The 25,623-nt window shown below is 41.3% G+C and overlaps 1 protein-coding gene and 1 long non-coding RNA gene across 3 annotated transcripts in view; one reads left to right on the top strand and one right to left on the bottom strand.

Annotated features, from left to right (window-relative positions):
* The window catches only part of NR5A2 (nuclear receptor subfamily 5 group A member 2), a 71,843-nt gene that overhangs the window by 5,974 nt on the left and 40,246 nt on the right, over positions 1–25,623 (top strand). For both annotated transcript variants that reach the window (XM_026043867.1, XM_026043868.1), the window contains 3 exons: positions 248–366; positions 1,634–1,775; positions 4,494–5,140. In XM_026043867.1, coding sequence (XP_025899652.1) covers positions 248–366; positions 1,634–1,775; positions 4,494–5,140 — 908 coding nt within the window. The remainder of the gene's footprint in view (positions 1–247; positions 367–1,633; positions 1,776–4,493; positions 5,141–25,623) is intronic.
* LOC112951217 lies at positions 130–12,472 on the bottom strand. The gene is made up of 4 exons (XR_003250155.1): positions 12,299–12,472; positions 7,405–7,503; positions 4,910–5,005; positions 130–702 (listed from the first exon to the last, which is right to left on the bottom strand). It is a non-coding gene; the product is annotated as an uncharacterized LOC112951217 (long non-coding RNA).

The raw sequence follows: 25,623 nt of genomic DNA on the forward strand, positions 1-25,623 counted from the left end.
TAAATAGTACGCGCATAAAGCCGTAAAGCTGCCGGGGTTTGTCCGCTCGTTAAGCGTCCCGCGGGTTCGCCGCTGAGGAGGAGCCGCACGTCTCAGCGCAAGCCGCGTTTGGAAAAATAAAACTTTCTCTTCATTTTCCAGCCGTATATTTAAGTTTTTTTCCCCCCTTCTAGCTCAGAATAGCCGCAGGAAATTTGAGTTCTCCACGCTAAGCCCTAATCKCACGCGCTGTGTCTGCCTCTTGCAGTGTCTCAGTTTAAAATGGTGAATTACTCCTACGACGAGGACCTGGAGGAGCTGTGTCCCGTCTGCGGCGACAAGGTGTCCGGCTACCACTACGGGCTGCTCACCTGTGAGAGCTGCAAGGTTCTGTTCCCTTCCTTCCTACGGGCAGGGCACGGCCAGGAAAGTTTCCAATAGAAACCGAACAAAAAAGGAGACTCGRGAAAGCAGAGATGTGCAATAATTTAACTTGTTTCTGATCTGTTTGTTGTTACGTTTACTTGTAAAATTAGCCTCCCCAAAGRCTTTAGTTTTTGGGAGTCACTTGGAGAGCAGTCGCATTTGTACATGGCATTTTGCAYGGGAGCTTTGTCACTGCTTTGAACTATTTCGCTGTTGCAAAGTGCTGTAGTTAGGGAACAGCCTCCGTTCTTAACTATCCCAAATGTCGATCTTTGCTGGCTTGTCCACATTCTGTTTCTGCAGCACAAAGTGAAAAACCATCAGTGATACAGATGAGCTTTGCAAAATCTCCTGCAGGTTTCCGCGGGAGATTTTTCCTCCATCCGTATCAGGCTGCACGTTCCTGTGCCCGTGGTGACTTTGCAGTTTTTCCCCATACAAACTATATATGCATGACAAACCAATCCAGTGACTAACGCACGAGTTCTTTTAAATTATTGCTCATTTTGAGACCCAAATATTCACAAATGCAGCTTATCATATTGGAAGGGAAATTCATAACTATTTAAATGCTGAAGTACAATAGTGACACGCAGATAAATTTATGGCATCTGCCAAATAACTTACGATGAAAAAAATCCTTTGATGGTCTAAGTAATGCAAAGGAAACACCTTTGTCAGAAAAACGGAATTTAAAATATTTAGTGCCTGGAAAAAAAATAACTTTGCATGTGATATTTTCATGAAAAAAATAACGAGAAGTGACTAACAAGCAGTTACTAAGCCTCTAGCATGCACCAAGAAGACATAGAGTAGCCAGAGGTGTTCTGTATTTCCATTTTCTTTGCAGCATCATTCCCACTTATCCCACATAAAGTTACTTTAACAGAAACACTTTGCTCTCATTTTACAATTATTAAAGGGAGGAACTGGTCAGCTTTGCTATTTCTGCTGCTGCTGCTGCTGCTGCTACGGGAGTAGCAGAACATGGGAGACTTGAGCCAATCTTACCAAGGCTGGACCTAAGGCTATAAAACACAGCATTAATATGAGAAAACTTCCAGAGCCTGGAAGTTTTCCCCTGGGTACAGCCCACTGTAATTTAAAATAAACTCTGTAACTTTGTAATTACTTAAGTGCTGTCAGGGAGATATTTGACAGTGATTTGCATGAATCCAAACGCCGAAGCCCACTGTTAAACAGGCCAATTTTTGTGTCTCCCTCACAGGGTTTCTTTAAGCGAACAGTGCAGAACAACAAAAGGTACACGTGTATAGAAAACCAGAACTGCCAGATTGACAAAACACAGAGGAAACGATGCCCTTACTGTCGGTTTCAAAAGTGTCTAAGTGTTGGAATGAAATTAGAAGGTAAGAGCCATAGTCTTCCTGAGATTATCAACTATCCAACAGGTTAATTTCTGAATATGCAATAGGTTTATGTATGTTATTATATGATATATACAATTTTATACAAATTTGCTACATATTTATGACTTTGCTATTGTGGTAAAAGATGACTTCAGGTATGTTTACTGTTGCTTTTCAAAAAATTCTCTTAAGAGGTAAATCACTAAAGACTAGTCAAAATCACAAGCCAATTTTACACATGTGTATATGTAATATTTTCAATAATTTAGAGTTTGTGCATTAAGAGATCTAGCCAGCATGGAAGTTAGTTTTGTATCTTTTTAATAAGACTTAATTTAGATTAAATGCAAAATATCTTAGTGTCCAAATTAGAAAAAAAAAGTAGCTGTAATTAAATGCAGGTTTTTGTCATGCAGTGATCTGATTTAATTTCTACTTAATTAAGGGATTTTTTTCTTAATGTTCTTCTGACAATAAGCCAAAGAAGACATATAAACAAAACCAGATAAAATGCGAGTTTTCCTCACACTGACTTGCCTTTGGGATTAAGGAACCAAATTGATGTCTAAAGTTTTGACCCTTATTTTCCCGATATTACATCTGAGAGATTTTAAGTCCTCAGAACTAGGCATTTTCAAGTCTATTTTTGATTCTACTGTGCTCCCTTCTATACAAGGGACAATGAGAAAAGGACCATTCCCTTTGTGGCAAACAGCTGACAAAATATCAGTAAAATGTAAGAATCATACTGGTTAAACATAATGCRTTCTAACTTTGATATCACTCAGATTTCACAGCAAATGGCATTATTGCTCRACTAAGGACTGTAGATCAGAAATCTACATTCCTTATTCYTATGATTGGACTGAAATGGCATTCACTTAGCTAGGAAGAACTGGGCCAAAACCTGACCATGAAGGAGAAGGGCCACTCACTTGAGTCTGGCAAGGAAATCTGTTGATATACCTGAATTTAAACCACCAGATCAGCCTTCTGCTGTTTGGCGAATTCAGCGCTATCCTAATTGTCCACAAGACTCAGCTAGCACTGATCCACCACTCCGAGCATCCTGAATTCCTGCACATTCTTCCAAATTCAAATAAAGACATTTGGAATCCTTTTCTCATTGCTGAGATTAAGAACACAGGTTAGAATACATGTGTGTTCTACTTTTAACTCCTCTCGATTACTAACAATGAGAGAGGACCAATTTTTGCATTTCTTTGATACCCACAGTTCACCTTTAATTTCTATAACCATTATAAAAAGTATTTGCCAAAAGAATCTGGCTTACAGTTTTGAACTGTAGAATACTTGAAAGGATACTATGTATGTTGATTTAAATGTAATTACTTTTAGCATCAATATTTAACAGTTTGTTGATATTTTTCGCCTTGCTCTTTGCTCAAAAACATAAGCAGCAATATTAGCAACATTTTTTTACTACAAATGTAGGTAAAGTATTTGTAGTTTTAAAGATACTCAAAAAAATGTTATCCGTCTTCTGCCACATCTGTACAACTTCCCTTACCTAGCTAGCAAATTGAAAGAACACAAGATTTCATGATTGTAAATGTTTTTGACACTTATATGTGTATTTCCCTGATAGTGATATATATAATGTCTAATTCATAAATTAACGTGGACCAAAAAAAAATCATTAAACGATAAAGTCCTTATGATAATGTGCAGTATAACGGGTACCTAGCATTCATAATAAATTTTTAATGTTATACTAATCCCTAAGATAAAAAGCTCAAGAACTTAACCTCCAGCAATCTCAGCAGTCTCAACATGTCACCAGGCTGTCAAAGGTTCCTCTTTCAATCTAATTGCCATGGGGCAAGGTGGGCTTGCTAAGAGCTACGCACTGGCCCATTAGCTACACGCCACGGTGACAGGCTCTGCTGTGACAGGGGCCACCACTATGACTCCCAAGACAGCTGTTGAGGTGGATTTGTTTTAATTATTTCTAATTCCAGGGATATTGCAAGCCAGAGCAGTGGCAATAGTTTCTGGGTCGCTCCCACCTCGCGTGGGGAAGGCAGCAAGCTGACAGCCGCCCCTGGGCGCCTTCCAACTGCAGCTGAACGTTTCTGTAGCCGGTCACCTAACCAGGAACTTCCCAAGCTTCCTGCACCAACCTGAGCAGAGCCATCCAAAGGAAATATTTCCTTTTTGCCAAGAAAAGCATATTCACCTTTGTGACTACCAAATGTTTCACAATTTAAGTTTCAGATGTTTTGCTGCGGTGGAAGGCAGTTATGGAATGATAAAAATGAGCCAGTGTGGTCCGCTGGATACCTCTCAGGCAAATTCTGGACATCAGCCCTTGTTTCTTAACAATATATTAGTTTGACATAAAATCAAACATTGAGATCTCAACACGATCCCATGGCAGATGTGAAATTCCTGTAGCCAACCATCGTGTTTGCCACTGCATCCTAGTCAATGTAAACAGCCGTCCTTCTACACTAGTAATAAACCTGTGGTACTTAAAAACACCAAAGAAAGCCTATGTTTGTTAAATCAAAACGAACCTTTTTCTCTAGGAGTAGAAGTGCTATTTTGAATTTTAAAAATAAAGGAAACACATTAGGAAAACATGGAAAAGTAAAAAAAAAAAATATATATATATATATATATATATATGTTCTGCTCAGGAATGCTCGTTTCCCAAGCTGTAATTTTGCTTTGCTCCCTCCTGTGCCCTGACAGCCGTGCGAGCCGACCGAATGCGCGGCGGGCGGAACAAGTTTGGACCAATGTACAAGAGAGACCGAGCCCTGAAGCAGCAGAAGAAAGCCCTCATCCGAGCGAACGGACTTAAGCTGGAAGCCATGACTCAGGTGATCCAAGCGATGCCCACCGACTTGACGATATCCTCGGCAATCCAGAACATCCATTCTGCCTCCAAAGGCCTACCTCTGAACCACACTGCCTTGCCTCCCACAGACTATGACAGAAGCCCCTTCGTGACCTCCCCGATCAGCATGACCATGCCGCCCCACGGCAGCTTGCAAGGCTACCAAACCTACGGGCACTTCCCAAGCCGCGCCATCAAGTCCGAGTACCCCGACCCTTACACCAGCTCCCCAGAGTCCATCATGGGCTACTCTTACATGGATAGCTACCAAACGAGCTCGCCGGCAAGCATCCCCCACCTCATCTTGGAACTGCTGAAGTGCGAGCCCGACGAGCCGCAGGTCCAAGCGAAGATCATGGCCTACCTGCAGCAAGAGCAAGCCAACAGAAGCAAGCACGAGAAGCTCAACACGTTTGGGCTCATGTGCAAAATGGCCGACCAAACCCTCTTCTCCATCGTCGAGTGGGCGAGGAGTAGCATCTTTTTTAGAGAACTTAAGGTAGGTAACAACCTTACGTTCTCCCTCTATCAAGAAAAATATTACATTTGCTGTGATGTTGTATTTTAAGCAAAAAGTATGGTTGAGTTTTTTTTTTTTTTAACTATGCATCTCATGCTTAATTTATTTGGTTTCATGTAGGTAGGCTATGAGGAGAAACTTTTGGCTGTTTTCCATCTGAGGTGGTTATAAAGCTGTATCAAAGAGATTCAAGCTTCAGTTCAGCTCTTTTGTATTTTATTATTTATCACAACTGTTATTAACTTCCACAGGGCCTAACATGAATTTTGCTCCTCACTGGCAGGCTGCTATTCTGAGTTCTTAGCAGGCTCGTTACACCGTTTTGCACAGTAGTCACACACTTATTCTGTTATCCCAAGTAACAGAGGTATCAACCCAACGTTTGTCTGTGTATATTTCCTATATAAACCCATATTTGTGATATTGACATTCCCAGCAGAATACTAGTGGACGCGTGCACAAGCATTTAACCAAAAATGCTGAATCCCAAGCCACGTATAGKCAGAGGAGAAAGCAAGGAGAAGACCTCAGGGACTCCCTTTGGTTCTCATGACCATTGATACACTAGGGATTTCCTTCATCTATGCTGGCTGCAGTTTGGGCTGTTCCTCATTGGAGCGCTGGAGAGCTGGGCCACTCACTGAACCCAGAAGCACAGGTCACTGGTGGCCAGAAATCCCCCCACAGAAATTTCTCAGGTTATTCATTAGGGCAATTTTACTGTCTGGTGTGGACATGTCTGACACAGMAGTATTAAGCCAGGAATTTAGGATTAAATAATAGAGAGAGACTACTGTGGTTGGCCACTCTCTTGATACAGAAATTAGCTCTGGACTGATTTAAAAACATTTTTGCCTCAAAAAAATCTGCCTAATTAATTCAAATCGCATCAGATTTTCCCTATTATATTGCTCTTTACTGAATCTCCCCACGCTGCCCTGAGATGATTTTGCTACAGCCTTTTTCTGCCGAACTCTGTGTAAAGTCTTGTGACCATCCGTAACTTCTTGCTGACTCYTGTCTACCTAAGGGAAAGATGGTGTCCAAACAGATTAACTGCCACAGGATTTCACGGGAAATACATGGAAATAGAGAGCACAGAAGCAAGACCTCCTTTAAAGAGCTCTAGSCAGGGTGCCTGCCACAAAGGCATTTCTGTCACAACCATAACGATACCAAGAAATGTGTAATAAAGCCTGATTACAGGAAAAGCAAGGTAACATTCATTGTGCTGCACATACAACTCGAGCTTCTCTCGGATTGTGCCTGGTGACGGGTGCGGGAATCATTAAGAACTCAGCCCACATACAGAAAAAGAAAGGAGGAAGTTTACGCCGAGGGGAAAAAGACATTAAAGGGAGGAAAAGATTATCACATYTTTGTTTGCTTTGTAAGTTGTTTATGATTTCATAGTAACCCACGCTCCCCATTTTAAATAACTTAAAGATTAAAATTGCAAACAAAAAAAAATCCAAGAAACCATATCCTAACGAATAGGGACCAGGTTCTTTTACCTAAACACTGGACAATACTTTAGCCGGCAAGTAATCCTGTGAAAAATCACTACAAATCGTGAAGCAAGATATTTAATGTAAGAATTTTTAACTTATCACGATCTTCCTTAAAATGCCAGCTGTGATTAAAGTGATAACACAAAAATATTTAAGCAACGTTCACTTTTTGGAGGCAGAGTTCACAAGCATGCTAAATGCTCTGTTGGGAATAGTTTAAGAGAGAGTTTTCACCTTCTATTATTGATATTGATATTGTTCAACATATATTTTTACTAGTACAGACATCTCAGATATAAACATTCAGAAGTACTGAGCAACATCTCCAGGCTCTGGAAGTATACATGTAATTCTCTGCATATACAGACTTCTGGAAATGTTTTTATGTTGTGGAAATTCACGGTATACAGAATTTGTCTAGTGAACTATTCTCTTTCCACATACGTTTCCAAGAGGCATTTGTTTCATCTTAATCATCATCTTCATCTACAGACTTGGAATATCAACAGACTTGGAAATCTATCAAAATCTATCTGCATCTAGTATTTAGGGAACATATTAAACAACAATATTAAGTTCTTCAAAAGAATCTGGGAAGGTCAAAACTTGTTCAGATCAGACCTTATATTGTCAACAGCAAAGGAGGCCTCAGCACTAAAGGATCTGAGAACACAATCTTGATTTGATTTGAGAGGAGAAAACCAGAATTAAGGAAATGTGAGGTTTCCATACCTTTCCTGGGCACAACCATCTTTTGTCAGTCCATGGTGTCAGCTCCTCTCGGTCAAGGCAGCAAAAGCAGCTCTCTGGATCCTTCACAGAGCGTAGAACCTTTGGTGGGGGAAAAACAGGACCTTAGAATATGGCAGAGATTTTGAATATAGACATAAAGGAAAAGGCAGTTGTGAGAAAGAGAGAACTAGGTGTACTATCTSTACATAGCTGAGACATACGTATTGGTTTTCAAAGACATTTTCCCATTATTCCTAACTGTCTAAGCTTAAAGACTGATTCTGAGGTCTCTCCCAGATGAGATGGGTGCTCTAGAAGATCCCCAAGATTAAAATCTTGAAAAACAACAGAAGTGCATATAAAGATGCTTTGTAGGAAAGGCACAAGGATTCTGTCATTGTAGGTCATTCCTTGAACAACTAGGTGCAAGTTACTGACCGGCATGTTTGCAAAAGCTTCACTGTACCCATTCACTTCATGCTAAATCTTTCTTACATATTACTTCTAAAAATATTCTCACACATTTCATTTCTCTCTTCAGTCATAAAATAGGAGAAACAGTTTCTTCTCTCCTACAYGTAGGGATCTGTAGCTAGAATGGTTTGAGAAGGACTGGAAAGGAGGGCAGCACGAAGAAAAAATGCTGCCTGGCCTGCCAGTGGGTTAGGTTATATTTATCTTAGTGATGAGAGATGATTAAAAAAAAAACAGTGAATAATATTTTTAAACTTTTCTCTTTTTCTTCCACTATGGCTGACAATTTTAAGTGTTCTAAAATGATAACAAACACATTTTGAAACTTTAATCCATGAGTTTATCTGTTCACGCATTATCACCATTTTCTCACATGTTGTTCTACCAAATTGCCAACACCTTTCTGGACCTATTACACATGTTAGCACAAACAAAGGAAAAACATTGACTGTGTGGAACTAACTACAGCTCATTTTGCATAATTCAAAATTATATATCATTTTCAAAATATATAATTCATTAAGACTCACATTGAGCTAATGAGCAGATCCTTGCTCCTCCAGATTGGACTTCAGAAATGAATGGAAATATTTATGAGGCAAAATAATCATAACGAAACAATATCAGCTGCAGTCTGGTTACCTTGATTTTAGTAGCTGCCCATTATCTCAAACATACATATCTGCCTTTGAAATTTAGGATATTTTGTAGGAACGTCAGTAATTCTGCTTTTGACATTACATATTACTCACTTATTCATATTGAGAAATGTTCTATATATTTCTTTATATACATGAAAGAAGAATACAGAGATTACCTCCTAGTAGACCCCTGATAATAGTAATAGCAAAGCTGCCTGTTTGCTATTCTGGAGTTGCTGAAAGCTCAGTAAATATGAAAGTAAGATTATATCCATCTTATCCTCAACTACCAAAATTCAGGAATGCCCTGGRGATGCTAGATTTGTAGCCAGCTGTCCTAGTCAGGTGAAAAGGTCTTCGTACAAAGCTAAAAAGAAAATATTGCAAGAGTTTCTCAGGTTCAAAGGTTTCCTGGCCCAAGAAAAGACRCAGACAGCGCCACCAGACCCGTCTTTCCTCATCAGCTCACAGCAGAGAAAAGCCAACAGCTACTTCCAGAGTTAAGTATTCCTCAATCCATAAAGGGAAGCATTCCCTGTCCGGAGCAGGAAGACAAGAGAACCTGCACCGGAGAAGAGCYCTGAGGTTGCTCCCTCCTGGCTAAGGATCAGAAAACCAACTGCATGTTGGTAACTACAAAGAAGGCACTAACTAAAGGGCTCGTGAGTCACCGAATGTATTACCTGAACTTATTTGGCTATTTTAGCGAGGATGTCACGGGTCAAAGTACTACATGAGCACAAGCCCATTTAGTGAATGATTGCAGGAAGAGGCGCATATCCCACGTTAAAGCAGCTCATCCTAAAGCTATGCACTGAGGTTGCACATTGATTCGGGCCATTCACTGATGTCACACTGCATCATTTCTGGGAGAGACTGCTCCCAATAAGTACAGATTAGGCCACACTCACTTTAGGGGTAAAATGCCCTTCAAAGACAACTTCTATCATACATCACAACAGATTCCCTATAAACTAAAGGGAGCTCATACAGAAAACTATATTAAATTATATTAATAGAATTTAAAACTGTTTCTTAMAACAGTGCAAATTTAGTGAGAGTAGGGTCAACTATACTGATGGAGTCTGTATTTTACCTATAAAATGCATTAAGCTGGATATAGTAAGCGAAGTCGCTACCTGTAAAATTGAATTTTCAAATTCAAAGTCTCTGCAATCAAATATCAAAAAATGATCAACAAAAAAACACACAAAGAATTGCAGTACAAAAATCCAGTTGAACTGCATTAATTAATACAGATTAGGAAAAAAAAATCTACTTCTGAAAGAAAAAAAATACTAATAGTAGAATACCTTTAAAAGGTCTTCCTTGGGGTGATAAAAGGTTGATATATTATTTAGGCTTAAGTAATCAAAGGCAATTTAATAACCTGAAGTGCTTTGGACTTTGTAGCATGCATTTATCAGGACAGGAAATGTAACTAACAGAGCTGATGAAATTTTTGCCGTGTTCTTTCAGTCAGGGAAGTTGTCATAAACAGGTTTAGGAGTGTCCTTAGTATCACTGTTCACACTGGTTAATATGCTGTCTTGTATAACTACTGTTTTTTGGTCTAGTTTAAATATATTTGATCTGGAGAGAAAAAAAAAATTACACCATTCTCTCAAACACTAAAGTATTTTAAAATGACATAAGCAAATAACTATTGCTTTAAGAACATTAATTAAATTAAGCTACCTTGCATTATAAAGAGCAGGAAATATGTTGGGAGTTCTTTTTTAGAGGGTGGGAAGCAGGGAGAGAAGAGGTAGCAAAAAACAAAGTAAGCAAACAAAAACCCCACTAAAATTATTGTTACAGAAAGAGAACTCTCAGCAGAGAAACCAGTGATTAACGAAGCTTCAGATTATACCCTCCACCCGTCTTAACGTTGTAAACATTTTATTATTAGCTTCATGATCTTCTCTTGCTCTCCTCCCTACCAAGCCTATGCCTAAATGCAATATTTTAGCATATGGGCATGTCACAGAATCACAGAATGGCTGTGGTTGGAAGGGACCGTGTCATTTTGCTACTTTTTCAAACAGTTTGTTCAGTTTTAGTGCAGGGCCACTTTTTCTATGGGTAAGGAGGAAAAAAAAAAAMAAAACAATAAAAAAAAGCTTTTCTGCATCCATTTGTTTCAAACCAGGGTATTTTAGTTTACAGATGGGGACAACAGAAAAGGGGAGGCAGYGACACTTCTCTGTCTAATGTTTGATGCTCAGCATCGTGCCAAGACMAATCACTTGTGTTCCCTGTGGGTGTTTTTTGGAAAGGTGGCCACTTTTCCCCTCAAGTGGATTTTGGAATCACCAGTTCCCTATAGCAAATACACTCAGCTTTCCAAGAGTATCACAACGGGATAACAGTGTTTAGTTGCTTCTGAACTAGGCAGGATTTGAGCAAGCTGGAGGCAAACGAGAAGCTCAACATTTACAGTCTAGTCTCTTCTTCAAAGTGTAGGCAGCCAATTAAAAGCACAAAAAAAAAAAAAGTACTTTTAGCATTACATGTGTGATGCGACCACATGCATCTCACACTGCTGAGTTGCAGAGGGAAAGATTGCTCTTTAGACATTGCATGCTGGTGCCAGTTCAAAGTGATATTAAGGTGAACTCAAACATGGACTGCAAAATTGGAAAAGAAACTAGACAACAGTGACTGATCAGCTCTAYGGTATTCCCAGACCACTGTTTTTAACAGTTATTTTTTTGCTAGGAGGAATCAATCTTTTTCCCAAACAAAGGGGAGAGGTTTAAAGACTAAAAATTAAAGAACTATAATCTCTTGTAAAATATAGACATATTATTTCCTGATATCACATAGAAAAGTCATCTCTCATTCTAATCAAAGCTCTTCACCTGCAARGGACTCCATTTTTTAAGTTTCTGGATCACACACACACACAGAAGTGCCATTTTTGCCCACATGAATTATGACATTTCTTAACAACCGGGCAGTAAATCTTACTGCTGGAAAAAACACATGGTTCCTCATTCTTTGGCATTTGTTTCCTTCACATCCAGTGCTTCTACGCAATACCTGTACAACATTCTTGTTTGCATGGGATGGTTCCTAGCAACAGCGAAYACCTGCCTTGATAAATCTGCAAGCGCTGTTTAGATTTAAGGATGTTTCTCTATTAACCTGTTGCCCTTAAGAACATTTATAGTTAGAATGAGATCAGAGCCCTATTGAAGTCACTTGCAGGCTYCGTTATTGGAGTAAAAGCATAAAGCTAAAGTCTTCCAAAACATGCTATAATTTGTAAGATCACTCAAAACAGCTTGGATGCAGYATCCAGCTGTATATAAAGAAATTTAGTAGAGGACTTGCTAGGTCTTTTCCACATCCAATGTTAAAAATGGGATACAAAATCAAGCTTTAGATAGAAAGAGAGAGTAAAATTGAGAAGCAGATTGCACCTAAACTTTTTTCAGACTCACTCTGTACATCCGATCTTTGACCAGTACACATGAACGTACAGACTTTTGGCCATTTAAAATAGTATCAACCTACTGCCAGGAAAGTATTGTTCTATAGAACACAACAACCTGGCCATATACTTAAAATACATTTTTTGCTCCTGTATTGAAGTAGTTAGAGTTTGCTCCATTTCACAACCCCAACTTATGAGCATTTGAATCTCTGCCATCCAGTTCACAAACACAAACAAGAGGTAATTTCACRCTGGGGACATAAAATTCACGTTGAAGTGAACTTCACCTACTGCCTGGACACCCTTCACCCAGTAGACACGGAGAGCTTTGCGTTACCGAACACTCTCACTGCCTGGCGAGACCGTGAGGGCCAAGGCTCTTCCTGGGCACCATGGAAGCAGACTGGGATCAATGCTCCTGCCACCACTTCCACAGGGAGCTGCCCAGGGCTGGYGACCACCAAAATCACCACTGGTGGTGGCGGGGCTGTTCAGCAAGGCCAGGAAGCACAACAGAGTCGGAAACAGCCACTGCCTTGGCCTTAATATGGCCGGGCAGGGGGTGTTGGGTCAGGTGGTGACTGTTGGGGCCGTTAGTGGGCAAAGCTGAGAAACAAATCTGTAACATCTGCTTCCAAGCCTCATGTTGGCCTGTCTGAGGCCAATTTCCACTCCCTGTATAGGGACTAGTTCTGCTGTGCAAAAGGAAGGTGGGAGGGTGGCACAGGGTCCTTCATGGAGGGGACAGATGGACAAAATGGCTGCCATTGCACGCACATGGAGGGGATGGCGGGGGAGAGCATGGCCTCCTAGGGATGCACGTGGAGGGGTGGGGAGGGCAAGAAGATCCCTCAGGGCCACACACAAACGGAGGGGACAGGAGGGTGAAATGGCCACTCAGGACAGGGATGGTGACAGTGGGACATGCACAGAGGGGACACAGGGCAGCCCTGAGGGAAGCAGCGGGGCGGGCGCCGCCTCCTCGCTGGCGGTCATTGCACTGCTGATGTTTCTCCATTAAAGCATGAGCCGCTAATCCTTCTCACGCTTTGCCTCATCGCTGCTCCCAAATCCAACTGCTTGTGGCTGAGATAAAAAACACATGTGGGATTTTTCCCCCCAAATACACTTCATTTCCAGAAAGACAAAGTTCAAGAGGGAATTAGGGAAAACTGTGAGGGAAGACATGGTACCAAAGTGAGGCTCTAATTCCGCATGGAAATCCTCGAYACCTTTCTTCCACCCCTATACCGATCAGATGTTAATTATAGATGATTAGGTAAATGTCAGTGCGATGTARCACATAAAGAAATATTTAATGGTATCTGAGAATCACCTCAATCTTCATAACAGACCAAAAGAAAGAGCACAATCAATTAGTGAAATAAGATAGCAAATAACCATGTTGTGGTGCAAAAAAAGAAACTTCATCCTGTCTAACTCTGGAGTTTTTCTGACATACTCATCATCTGGACACAAGAAGGACCTAAAATCTGTCTTCAGAAATTCAGAATTAGAAAAAGGTTTGTTAAATCTAAAGMGAGCCCTTGCATTTGTTGAAAGAAAAGTTACTTTGATATTTGTTGCTAAATAAAATCTTGGATCGCGTAAATTTGATTTAAAAAATTAGTTAGGGCAACAATAAACACAGGAAATATACATGAATAAAGTGTTCTGAAAGTCAGGCAAGTCTTTTAAGGCTATAAATATCACATAAGCAAGGCCACTATAATTAGCAAGGGTGAACAAAAGAAGACAGCCAGAAATAGATGGGGAGGCGGGAGGCTGGGGGGGTGAAGTGTCTTGGTTAACCTTATTTAAGTGTTCTTTCCATAGCATAGGAAACGGTTCCAGCTAGCTCATGAGTTCTGCTGGTACTAACTGATTTTTAAAAGGACATTTCCATGTTGTCCATATGCCAAGGAAATTCTTTTACTGGCATGTTTGCTGTATACAGGAAGCATCATCCTGACTAGCTGACACTGGATGTGACGAAGGATTGTATCCCGGCTCTGGCGTTAGAGCCGGCGCCGTGTGTTGCCTCCTTGTCACTTGGGGAACACCCACCACAGGCTCGAAACTCGTCCTGAGTAACGAGCCTGGGCAGTGCCTCCTGGCGCTGCATCTGACACCAGCTCCCCCCTTTCTCCAGAAGTAACTTGCCATGGTCCTTGTCCAGCTCATCCATCTTGGAGGGTTGAGGAGAAAAGTGCCACAGTCTGCTGGGACCCGTCCTCATCTCCATGCTATGGCCACAATTCCCTGTACAAGGAACTAGGGAACCTACCACCACTTGCTCTGCTACAACAGCGAGCTGAACAAGTCAGTCCTGCATTTAGTGATTTTCAGTGCAAGTCGAGTTGYGATTATGGTCCCAGTCTTACACTCGCTTTTGGAAGCAAGATTTGCTGAAGTCAATGAGAGTTTTGTCTGAATAAGTGCAAGTTAAGTCTTCAATAGTGTATTTCCAGTTTCACTCAAGTTTCTTCCAGTTTCCTGTTTTAATTTGTAAAGCTGCCTGTGTCAAGTGTTTTATTCCAGTTGTATTTGCTATGTGTTATTTCTAAATTCCCTTTTTGTTCAATATATTTCCTCTTCTTTTCCTTTCTCTGTTCCCCAGGAATAACATTATCGCCACAGTCACTACTTAGGGTAGTAATTGCAGCTGTCTGTAGGCACCAACCAGTGTCCAACCCCACAGACAAATCTCCTACAAAAGCCACTGTGTTTTAGTGACACTCTTAAAATCTATGTGCACCCTTTTGGGAAATGATGCTCTGGGTTTGACATGGAAAGGTGGCAGAAATTTCTAAGAAGAGAGCTCAGAGCGGATGGGTCTGACAGGCTGGTGATCTTTTCATCTGGCTATTGCTAGAGCTCCATAATTACAAATAAGGTGCAATGATATTTTTAATTCAGACTCTGCTATCTCTCTCTCAGATAACAAAAATAAATATATATATAAATAAATAAATAAATAAATAGATAGATAAACAAACAAACAATCAAACAGGGAGACTAATAGGAGGCAATTGCACAAAAATCTCTCATCCTCCTACAGCTTGCTCAGGCACTAGTTTTAGGGCATCACAACCACTACATTAGGAAAGGATGTGGGAGAAAGGGTGTTGGGAAGGATTAAGCTAAATTAGGTGGTGTGCAAGTTATSTAGCAGGCAAGTAGAAGCCAGAACTAATGCCATGGTTCTGCCCAGGTCACCAGGGTCTAAAATAGTCTCTGCTTCTTTTAATCACTCCACAACCACTGATGTTCCTTCTGACTAGATAWGAAGAAAAGACAGGGAGATCGGTAAATTATTGGGAGATATGGTAAATTATTATTATTAATAATAACAACTTTAAGTAGGAATGGCAATTATTTTACTTTAGTTTAGACCTGTCATTCACAAGATAGGTTCTTCTTCTGATAATAGGGTCAAGGACAATGCTTGCTCTTTAGTAAGAATGAAATTCACTGACATTTTAGCCACTCCTGTGAACAAGTAGTTCACCCTTGACAYGACTTGCTCCCTTGAACAATATGTATTTATCATTTGCATTCATCTCCTTCAAGACATACCTTCTCCTCTTGACTTCAGTGGGAGCTCCACATAATTTGCCTTTAATTCCCTTACATGTTGACAACTCCAACTGACATTAATAAGAGTTTCCATGGAGTCTCTCCCTCTCTCTGTRTAAAAGAGGATGGTTTTTAGTGGTTTATCACAGCAGTGGCTGGTGTATTTACAGATCAGGTGTAGGAGCATTATCAAAGTGGCACAGATTGCCCATGGAGAATGTATCATTATTTCTTCCCTTCCCTGTTAAAGTGGAACTTGACCTATTACTCCAGGCTGAGCAACAAATGTTGTCCTAACTGAGAACAAAATAACACTCATCATTCTAACACAACTCATTTGCTTATGAAAATATTTCTTAGGGTTGTCTTCATTTTTTTTTTTAAATAGTAATAAAATCAGCTACCCAGCAAGGACTATTTTTTTAATCAACGCTAACATAATATCCTGGTGCAATTAACGTGAATTAGAAAAGATCTTTCTTCAAGAGACCAAGATTCTCTAGGGCCAGATGCTGCAACACACGCTGAATTGCAGTTTGCATCGTGAAAACAGAAATATTGCTGTATTTTGAGATTTTGCACCCTGGCTTGTATATCCACATGTACCGAGGGACACAGTGAACAGGAGCCACTCTTTCCCCATAAGAACTATTGCATGTGGCTTTCTGTGCTAACATAACCCTCCCTCCAATATTGCAAAAGATACACAGCTTCCCAGCACGATGATAAAGTTTTCCTGTGTTCCAATAATACAAGCTGAACGTACCGGTAATTTCCAGTTCCTCTGTGGTCGGGCAGCCAGTGAAGACTAACTCCGAAGTACCCAACTTGCAGTATCAGTGTGGGAGTCGGAAACAGATGTTCATCGGACAATACAAGTTGTTGTCACTGTCGATACTACGTGGCACTTTTCCCAACAGAAATTGTTTGTAGCTGGAAAAGAATGTAAGGAATGATTCATGCAACAAATTATTTTTTGTCTTTTTTTTTTTTTTTATATACTCCTCATTTTCTTTTGTTTTAAGTGACTGAATCACAGAGGTGTAAGCAGCCAAAAATATAATTAGCTGGGCATGTAGCGTCTGTGCAGCACATCAGCCAAATAAGTTTAAAGCTCCTTCCTAAAGATGAGGCATTACATTATATTAAAAAAGAAGAGTTAAATTCTGTAGAATTTGAGTAAAGCAGTTGATGCTCAGCAGCTGTTATTTCCACAAAAGGCAAATGCACAGGAGGTAAATGGGACAAAATGGTCCAAGTTTGCTGAGTCTGTATGGTAAGAGTCCTAATCTATTTTATTTGTGTAATAGTCATTTGTAGATTTCTAAAGTAGACTCCTTGTGCTTTGGAAATTCAAATGGGCCATTGGGGCATTCAGAACTGATCAACACTCAAATGAGAAAAATTCTCAATTAAAAAAGTATACGATGTCTAGCCTTGATTTCAAAGGTTCCTGAATATTACAAAAGCAGATGCACAAGATCATGGTTACTGTAAAAGGCAATGGATTAGTCAAGGTGCTCTTTAAATTAAATATTAATCTTTCAAGGCTACCTCRAATATATTTAACAAAGGACTGGATGCGGAAAGCCTAGGTGAAATCAGACCCAGAGACATATGACTATATTCAACAGGCATCTCAATGAGAGGTAAAGATAGGACTGCCTGGATTCTTGGAAATACCACCTCAATTCTACATCAAAAAGTAATGCTCAGGGTATTTTTAAGAATGAAAACATTTGAGATCTGAAGCAGAGTTCACTGAAATCATTGGCAAAACTCACTTACATTTGCTGATTGTTGTATCCTTCACAGACCTTTAGCAACAYAGAACAGAAGGACAAACTATATGTAGCAATAGAGCCCAAATAAGAGTAAAAGATTTTATGACTATAAAATAGGGGTTTTTTTTTTGCAGAGGCATTTAGTAACACTTCACAAGAATCCTTCTGCCAAAATATTTTTGCATTTGCTATTGCAGCGTCCAGCCACAGACTAGTCTAGTACTCCATGTCAGACTTCAGTCAATGCGAGGCATGGAATGTCCTTCTGCTTTGCATTTCTTTTTAACTGCTGCAAAATCTAACTGCAAGTGCCAACCGTTGTTGAACTTTATATTTTTAGATTTAGTGAATTTAGAAATACTTTAGTGGTGGAACAGCTATCCTGTCTGATGACTTTGCTTAAAAGCTTGAAATCTGTGCCCAATTTTCCAAGTCAGCTTGTGATAAGAATGCACCTTAGCTACTCAGAGCATGTGCTGTACGCTTGTGATAGCGTGCTGCATATGTGCGTTTTTCTATCTACTAATGGGTTAAACTGGGCTGATCTGGCTAGGGTGGTATTTCTCCTTTCATCATCATGCAGGGAATACTCTGGCAGTGGTTTTCTTTTTTTTTTTTTTTTTTTTTWATTTATGAAATATACGGAATTAAATGYCCATGCCAGACATACCATTACGTTATGGGGAGTGATAGGGGAAATGCTGTATTAGGCCCAGTTCTTTTGTCTGCATCCAGCAGAGAAGTCCCAAATGTACAAAACAGCTGAGAAACTTCGCCTGCGGTACGTGGCCTGAATAATGAGTCCAAGATTTTAAGAAATCAATCTGATTAAGCTTCATTTGAAGTGACTGCTCCCTGGTCCTGCAGTATATCTCTGTAAAATGTGAATCAATACAGATGTTGTGTTATGTGGGGGCATTACATCATTTTCAATACAAACTACATTCTCATTTCAGCCATCATGACAGTGGAACCCTAATACATATTTCAGACCTGTAGGATTCTCACTAGATACAGAACACGCATGTCCTACACAGCACTAATATTACCTAGCATTTCAGAAATTACTGGACACGTTAGTTTGCAAAAGTGACTCATTCACTCCGATTTCTCACGTTAATTTTCCTACTGAGTAGAATTTTGCCACCTTTTACTGAAAATTTGCATTCGATTATCTCTGTTTTAAGAAAGGAGGGACTTTTGAAGGAAACAAGCCTTGGCGTTGGCATTGCAGGAAAGCTTTCAGAAAAGGCGAGAGGAAAAGCGAGTGCTTTGAGCGTGAGCAACGGGGCCAAACAGCACTGGGAGGAGAGGAAATGCCGGGGCGGCGCGCGCTCCGGGCGCTCCGGGGTTCCTTGGAGCGCTCTGAATCTCATCTTTTGATCTGGGGCGATATTTTTCTCCGTTATGTCACAGAGGTCACCTGGCTCATGTGTGACAAACTGCCTGCATAAGTCACAGTGCCAGTGGCAGAGATTTGTAACCATGTCCCTGGTCCATTGCCTTTGAATTATTTCGCAGGCCCTCTGCTTTACATTTACACTCTGTCGGAAGATGAACAGGGGAAGGGAGTAAAATCAAGGGCAGGGTCTCATCCTGAAGGACAAGGGGAAACAGGTGGAAGGTTAATGGCCCTGGAGCGTATCCACAAGCCTCTCAGGCTTGATATATGGGCCTCAGGCCTAAAACGGGCATTGGCTTTCAAAGATATATTATTTCATTTGAGGAGAGACATTCTGGAGTTCCTGCATTTGTCTGCTGATAGATGATCCTCTGTCCACAATTGGTTATGGCGTGTGAGTTTTCCTTGGGCCTGCTCCCGTACATAAAAATTTTGCTGAGCTCTCCAACCTTTCGCATGCCTTTAAGCGCGGGACGCGTGCGGCCCTTCTGGCAGCCTGCTGGATTTTCGTCACTGCTATTTTAGTAGTTCCTTTGGAGCCGGGAGGCAAGGGGGGGATGAAAGACACTTCTGTTCATTCATACAGAGCGGGCCTCGTAAAGAAAGGGGGAGAAAAAGTGGGAGAAAGAAGAAGATGTCAGGAATCAATTATGCAAACGTGCGCCCGGAGCCTGCAGGGAAGCGGGGCCSTCTGCCCCAGTGCATTGTCATGACATGTGTCCCCATCAAGATAACAACATGGAAAACATTTAGGATCGTGTAGCAACTCCCACAGCCAGTTCCTACTGCTCCTTAGCTCCCTTCTTTGGGGCTAAAACACGCCTTTGCACATGCTGCAAATCCCTACTGGGTTTAAAGAGCGGGACTGGGCATGAAGCGGGTAGCAACGTGGGTAGCAGCTCGGAGCGGGATCCAGCTCCCGGATCCGGAGCCGGCTGCGATGCCTCGCAAGGACACAGGCCGGAGGATGGAGTTAAAAACATCAGCACGTCACATAAGTTAAAGTGCCCAACTCAACAAAGTCRTTAACAAAGTCGTTCTTTTGATCACCTAAATAATGCTGTAGAAACCATTACAGAGTTGTACTTATAATGCAGCTTAARGAAAGTGGACTGTAAATTTTTGGTATATTAAGTATATTCATTTAGATATTCTTTTATAATATGCATCCCTTTCCCTGGATAGATTTTTCTTGAAGAAATCCATGGGAAATATATTCAAACTTCTCTGCTTTTACCTTTCTCAGTATTCCATTAAATATACCACTTTGATAACAAAACATAGGCACAGAATTTAGGTAATAAGTTATGACATAGTTCATTTGCTTTGCTTTTAGTACGGTAAATTTTGTGTTTTTATAAATCATTTGTTGATTTTTTTGTCTGARCTAGTAGATTAAATTTAAAGCTAACTCATGGCTCAATCTGAATTTCTAACTGAAATATTGCACAAGGACCATGTTATTTCCATAATGAGGAGCTGCTTTTGCTCTCGCTGAGCTCACTTGCAAAAGCCCCATCCCTTCAACGCGAGCAGGCTCAGCATCACTCTGCCTTTCAGTCCGTGCCCGTGGAAAACGTGCTCTCGTAGCACAATTATTTTCTCTTCCTTTAGCGTCCTGCAGAGTTAGACAAGCGAGCTGAGGACTTGAGAGATGTATTTAGTGCCTGCTGCAGCAGGAGGAAGGAAACCTGAGGACTTGTTAAAAGGGAAGATTTAGGAGCAGGAACTCCGCAGAGAGGAGCGAGCGGCGCGCTGGCCGGCTCTGCTTTTCCACTTGTTGCTTTGATAGTGGATAAAAGGCTGTCAGGAGCCRCGGGCGCCAGCTGGGAGCAGGGGCAGCATCCCGGCCGAGGGCCGGCACCGGCATTCCTGCAAATCTGAGGCGCTGTGGGAAAGCTCGGCTTATTCCTACCATCATCATTGCTATTCACAGGGACACCTTCCACCTTGGTGGAACACGCTGGCCGAGCAAATCTACTCCAGAGCATTTTCCTGTTTGAAGCACAAGCAAATCTCACAAAGATTTTTCAGCTGTTTGGCTAAAAATTCCCTAAATTCCACCGAAGCGGGTCAGGCTCGAGCCCTGACTGCTGTAGGGAATCTGTTGCTCGCTTGTAGAGGTGTTGCAGCCCCATGCACACCCTGACAGCAAACTGTGCGGGGTGTTTGCACCCTGGAGTCGCTTGCTCCCCGTTCACACCCTTGATAAAGGCAGACAGAGAGTCTGCTCCTCGAAGGAGCTCGGGCAGCCCTGGGCATCTGGCATTTGCCCGACTGCAATCGAGTTGTTCCGACACATGTTATTCCAGCAGCGGGGAATGGGGAGCGCTTAAAGCGCTGGTTGCCATCCCGTCCCGTTGATTAATAACTATTATTAAAAAATAATATATTTAGGGGCYGAGCTTGCTTTGTGTTCTTGTGCGTAATTACCCAYATTGGAAAAAAAAAAAAAAAAGGGAAAAAAAAGCCGCCACAYGCTCATTAGTGTTCTGTTCCACTGGCTTAATTATGCCCCTTAATTAATTCTTGACTAACTGGGGGTCACTGCGGTGTCAGTGGGATTTGTCACTGTTTGTCAGCAGGTGTCTGGTCACATCTATTTCTGGTTTCCCTGTTGCTGTATTCCGTTTAAGAGCAGGGTCTTGTCTAAACACACGACACTGTTATGGGTTGCCTGATTGTGTTTAGTGCCTCACAGATTAAATAAAAGTCCAGTGAGTCTATCCTGCAATATTAGCACTCTCCCAGTCTTTACATGCAGAAGAAGGGCAGTATCAAGCAAATGTAAGCCTCTAAAAGCAGTTTTTTACCTCAGTTGTGCTCCCTTTCAGAGGCTTGTTCTTTCTACCCTGAAAAAAAAAAAAAACAAATCTTATTAATTTATCAGATAATCCTGTCTTCAACAGGTGGAAAAATACCTTGATATACGGCATACATCAATCCAGAGATCATTCCCCTTTCCTGGACCTCCTAAACATGAAATGAATTTGAAAGCTGGCCAGCCAGAGCAGGCTAAATCAATATTACATGCAGAACAACTGCAACACGGCGCGTGCTGCCCTGGCCGCGCTGCTCCGGGCCAGAGGAGCTGGGATCCCCGCTCTCTGCTCCTTGAATAATTCAGTGGGAATTCTGCATGGGCAATAAGTGCATAATAGTGCCATTTCTTTCTGCTTCAAATTTGCATGTTTGGGGTTTGTTATTTTAGCAGGTTACTTAGGGGAAATGTAATTCCCCTGTTTACGCATATAATAGGCACCTAATGTTCATCTGAATAATTGATTAGTCAAGTCAGGCTTTCATAATTAGTTGTTGGCTTTCCAGTATAAGCCCACAAAACGCTCGCTGTCAGTCTAGAGACATTTTTAATTTATTAATATATATGTTATCAAAAGAGATGCAGTAGTTACCTGGAAAGCATTTATTATTTATCCCGTGGCAGCTGAAGAAGCATTCCCATTCCAGGCACGTATTTCCAATCCATTGTAACTTTCCCAGAAGATTTTCCTGTTGTTCCGAAAGTTTCCGTGCAGGTTCTCCRCCTGCAAGCACATGCAATTGGAAACGGTGGGTTTTTTTTTTAATCCATTCAGCCGTTCTTATGCAGAAGGTAAAGAGTGACATGTTTCATTGATTAGAAGTTCATGTGTATCATTCAGCGCTACTCGGATAAATAAGCAGCGCCTAAATAGATGCCACTAGGCGATACCCCTAATGAAGTCGTAGGCTGTCACTAGGCAGAGGGCTCTGCTGATGGCACCCGGGTGACAGTGACACTGCGCCGAGCTGCGGAGCTGTGTGATTAATTGCAGAATTACCAGGTGGACTGTGTTTATCACCTAACTCAATTACCTCATTTGAACTCAAGCATGAATCCACTTTTGCTTCCTCGTATTCCTGACCTTTGAACAGTTTTCATGTCGTTGTCATTTAAGGGGGGAAAAGAAAACTCCCTTAAAATAAAACAGATTGATTGTGAAGCCCACAATGAAAAAATATTCAATATTCAGTAGTAGTAAACTTAAGACTTAATGTCTGGTAAAACATCAGGACTAGAAATTGTGTGGTTTATTTTCCTGGGAAGCAAACTTCACCTTTCCATTGGGAGGCAGCATTTGCTTCTACCACTTGCTGAGCACAAGACATTGGATTTTAAAAAGATACTATAATGGAAAAGGTATTTTAGTTCAACATATGCTACAACTTTACTTTTCCTAGTCCCTGTGCAGAAGAGTCACCTTTTTTTTTTTTTTCCTYAGAGAAAATATTTAAGTTTCTGCTTCCCATTAGTGAGATCAGAGCAAATACTTCAACAAATGTGTGTTTCCCCAAGTCAAAGTCCAACTGAGGCTTGTGCTATTAGGAGAGCATTAAATTCGTTGCCTTACGAATGCCTTAAGTGAGGAGATACGACTGTCATATCAGCATTCTAAAAACCTTCCAAATCTGAAACATTTCTACTATATAACAGCTTTTTGTTTGCTCGGAAAGAACACAATGTAAAAACCACTTTGCAGTGGTAGGAAAAAAAGGTATGCCCGTTTTGGTAGTGTGATTTATTTAATCGTGGGGTACTGCTATGAATTATGTGGTCTCACAAAACTCATGCCACAAAGTTCTTAAGCGAAACTGCAGCATCTTGGGTACCATGCTATAAAATATGTATTTACATTACATGGTACACATATACCCTCCCTCGGWGCCTACTGAAAGACAGGAGAATAGAGCAGGATTTTTCTCTTCAACAGAAGTTTAATAACATACCTCCCATTGCCAATGTATGTAGGTATGCAAAGGTGTCAAGGTAAAGTCCTTCTCCCACAATACCTGTAGCTTGTAATCRTTATAAAAATAATAAAATAAGGCACAAAATATCTAAAACCAAAAAGGGAATCTTTATAAAAATATCTAAAATCTCTATAGACATAAAATATAAAGTCTCATTATCTATATTTTGCATTAATTGCAAAATTATAAAAAATATAACTATATTGCAAAGACAATATGTATATAGGATTCGGAGCTAAATTTGCAGTTGCTGTTTTAATTTTGGGATAGCACTTTGGGCAACGTTAAAATATCAGAATATTACCGCAGTATATGAATTTTCAGCTGACTTATGAAAATATAACGAGCTATTTTTAAAAGCAAAGCTTGTTACCTGGTCAGTGCTCACAATTCAGGCTGGTGAGCTAATTAAGGATTAGAGCTGTGCGAAAAGAGCAACGTCCCCGTGCACAAAGTTCCCACCCCTTCTTCCGCACCAGGAACCAAGGGCTTCCCAAACGTTTCCCAGTGGTTTGTACGGCTGTTTCAGGTCTTCAGCCTTGAAAAGGGCTGATAAAAAAGTTTTAATATGGGAAATAAATCTATCTGCTAAACAGATTCATATTTCCATGATTAGACGGGTGATCTGCGATTATCTAAATAAACCATGAATTAAGCCCCTCTCATCRGATCACTCGGGTCTTTTCCTGGGTTACACTTAAGCGAGAGCCATTACATGGCTTTCCCATCAACTCTTGTCTGTCCCAGCCTGAGAGCCCTGCCATTGCTCTCAGGGAATAACACGAGTTCTATCATTCAGCTTCATTAAAAATGCAGCAGGGCTTTTTTTAGCAACCTTCCCCTAATTCATTGACTCAATTATGCATCAAACAATAAAAATGCTCTGTATAATAAAAGCACAGTATTAAAATGTGTTTTACACATAAATATTTCAGTGTGCTGAGATTATTTGGGGGGGTTAAGATATTAACAAGATGAATGCTGTGGTTTGGGGACAACAGAGCRTGGTTTTGTTGAACATCTTCATCGGGAGGAAGATGAGCCCCTAAAGCGAGGCCTGAAGTGGCTGCCCATGGTATTAGCTGGAGATGCTGCAGGGGTTTCACGGACAGACTTTCCTTAGTGAGGAATTAGTGAGGATTAGTGAGGGCTGCCCACGTTGCTCCGTGGAAGGACAGGGTGCAATTCCGGGCTGTGCACACACGTTTTCCGAAGCAGGAGGCCGCGCAGGGCTGAGGCTGGAGGGGGCTGCACACCCGAACCCCGYGGCTCCGCATCCGTGCGGTGCGGCGCTTCCCGCGGGAGCCGCACAGCTTCCCAGGACCGTCCTCCCTCCGCAGCCCCCTTGCAGGGCAGGGCTTGCATCGACAAGCCCATCAACGCGCCCGCTGCAGGACGAGATCCAGCTCCGTGCCTCMGCGCACCCATCCTGAGCTCATGGGCTCGTCCCGCTCCAGATTACAAGTGATTACAATCCATCCGGACGGGATGGGAGGGCAGCGGCTTGCTGCTTCCTTGCGTGGCTCATTAGGGGGGCGACTTGCGGGGAGCAAGGGTCAAAACACTCTTTTATGAATTATTTACACCGAAATATCAGGTCGTTGCCTCGCTTTGATTTACACCCCACCTGCTCCAAGCACAGCAGGACAAAAGGGATGCAGGTGCCTGACCTAACGTTTGTGTAAGGAGGACTGCTATGTATAAGTGACCTTAAAATGCAATTTTACTAATAGGTGGTAATCGTAATAGATACGAGGATATGGGTAGGAAAAGACTTCATGGGTCACCTAATCCATTCCCCTTATACAGTGACAGGCTGTTAATGATATATAGAAATGAATTGCATTTTAGTTGCATGTGCTGGAGAAGTCCTCACCCTGCTCCTAGTTCGGGCTTCCCGGGGGCTTCCCTAACAGGTCACACTGGGAAAAGAGGCAACGTGCAGGTAACATGTGAGATAAAGAGCAAATTCCACACGTTTCCCAGCTTTTAAAGGTAACCTAAAAGAGCCCAGATTCATCTCCAGACACCGAACAGTCAGATATTTGCAAAATACATATATTTGACACAGTATGTTGTATTTTGGTGCTGCCTGTGCTCATGTAA

This window comes from Nothoprocta perdicaria, unplaced genomic scaffold (assembly GCF_003342845.1).
Source record: "Nothoprocta perdicaria isolate Ctin4 unplaced genomic scaffold, notPer1 scaffold_34, whole genome shotgun sequence".
In the NCBI taxonomy this organism is placed as follows: domain Eukaryota; kingdom Metazoa; phylum Chordata; class Aves; order Tinamiformes; family Tinamidae; genus Nothoprocta; species Nothoprocta perdicaria.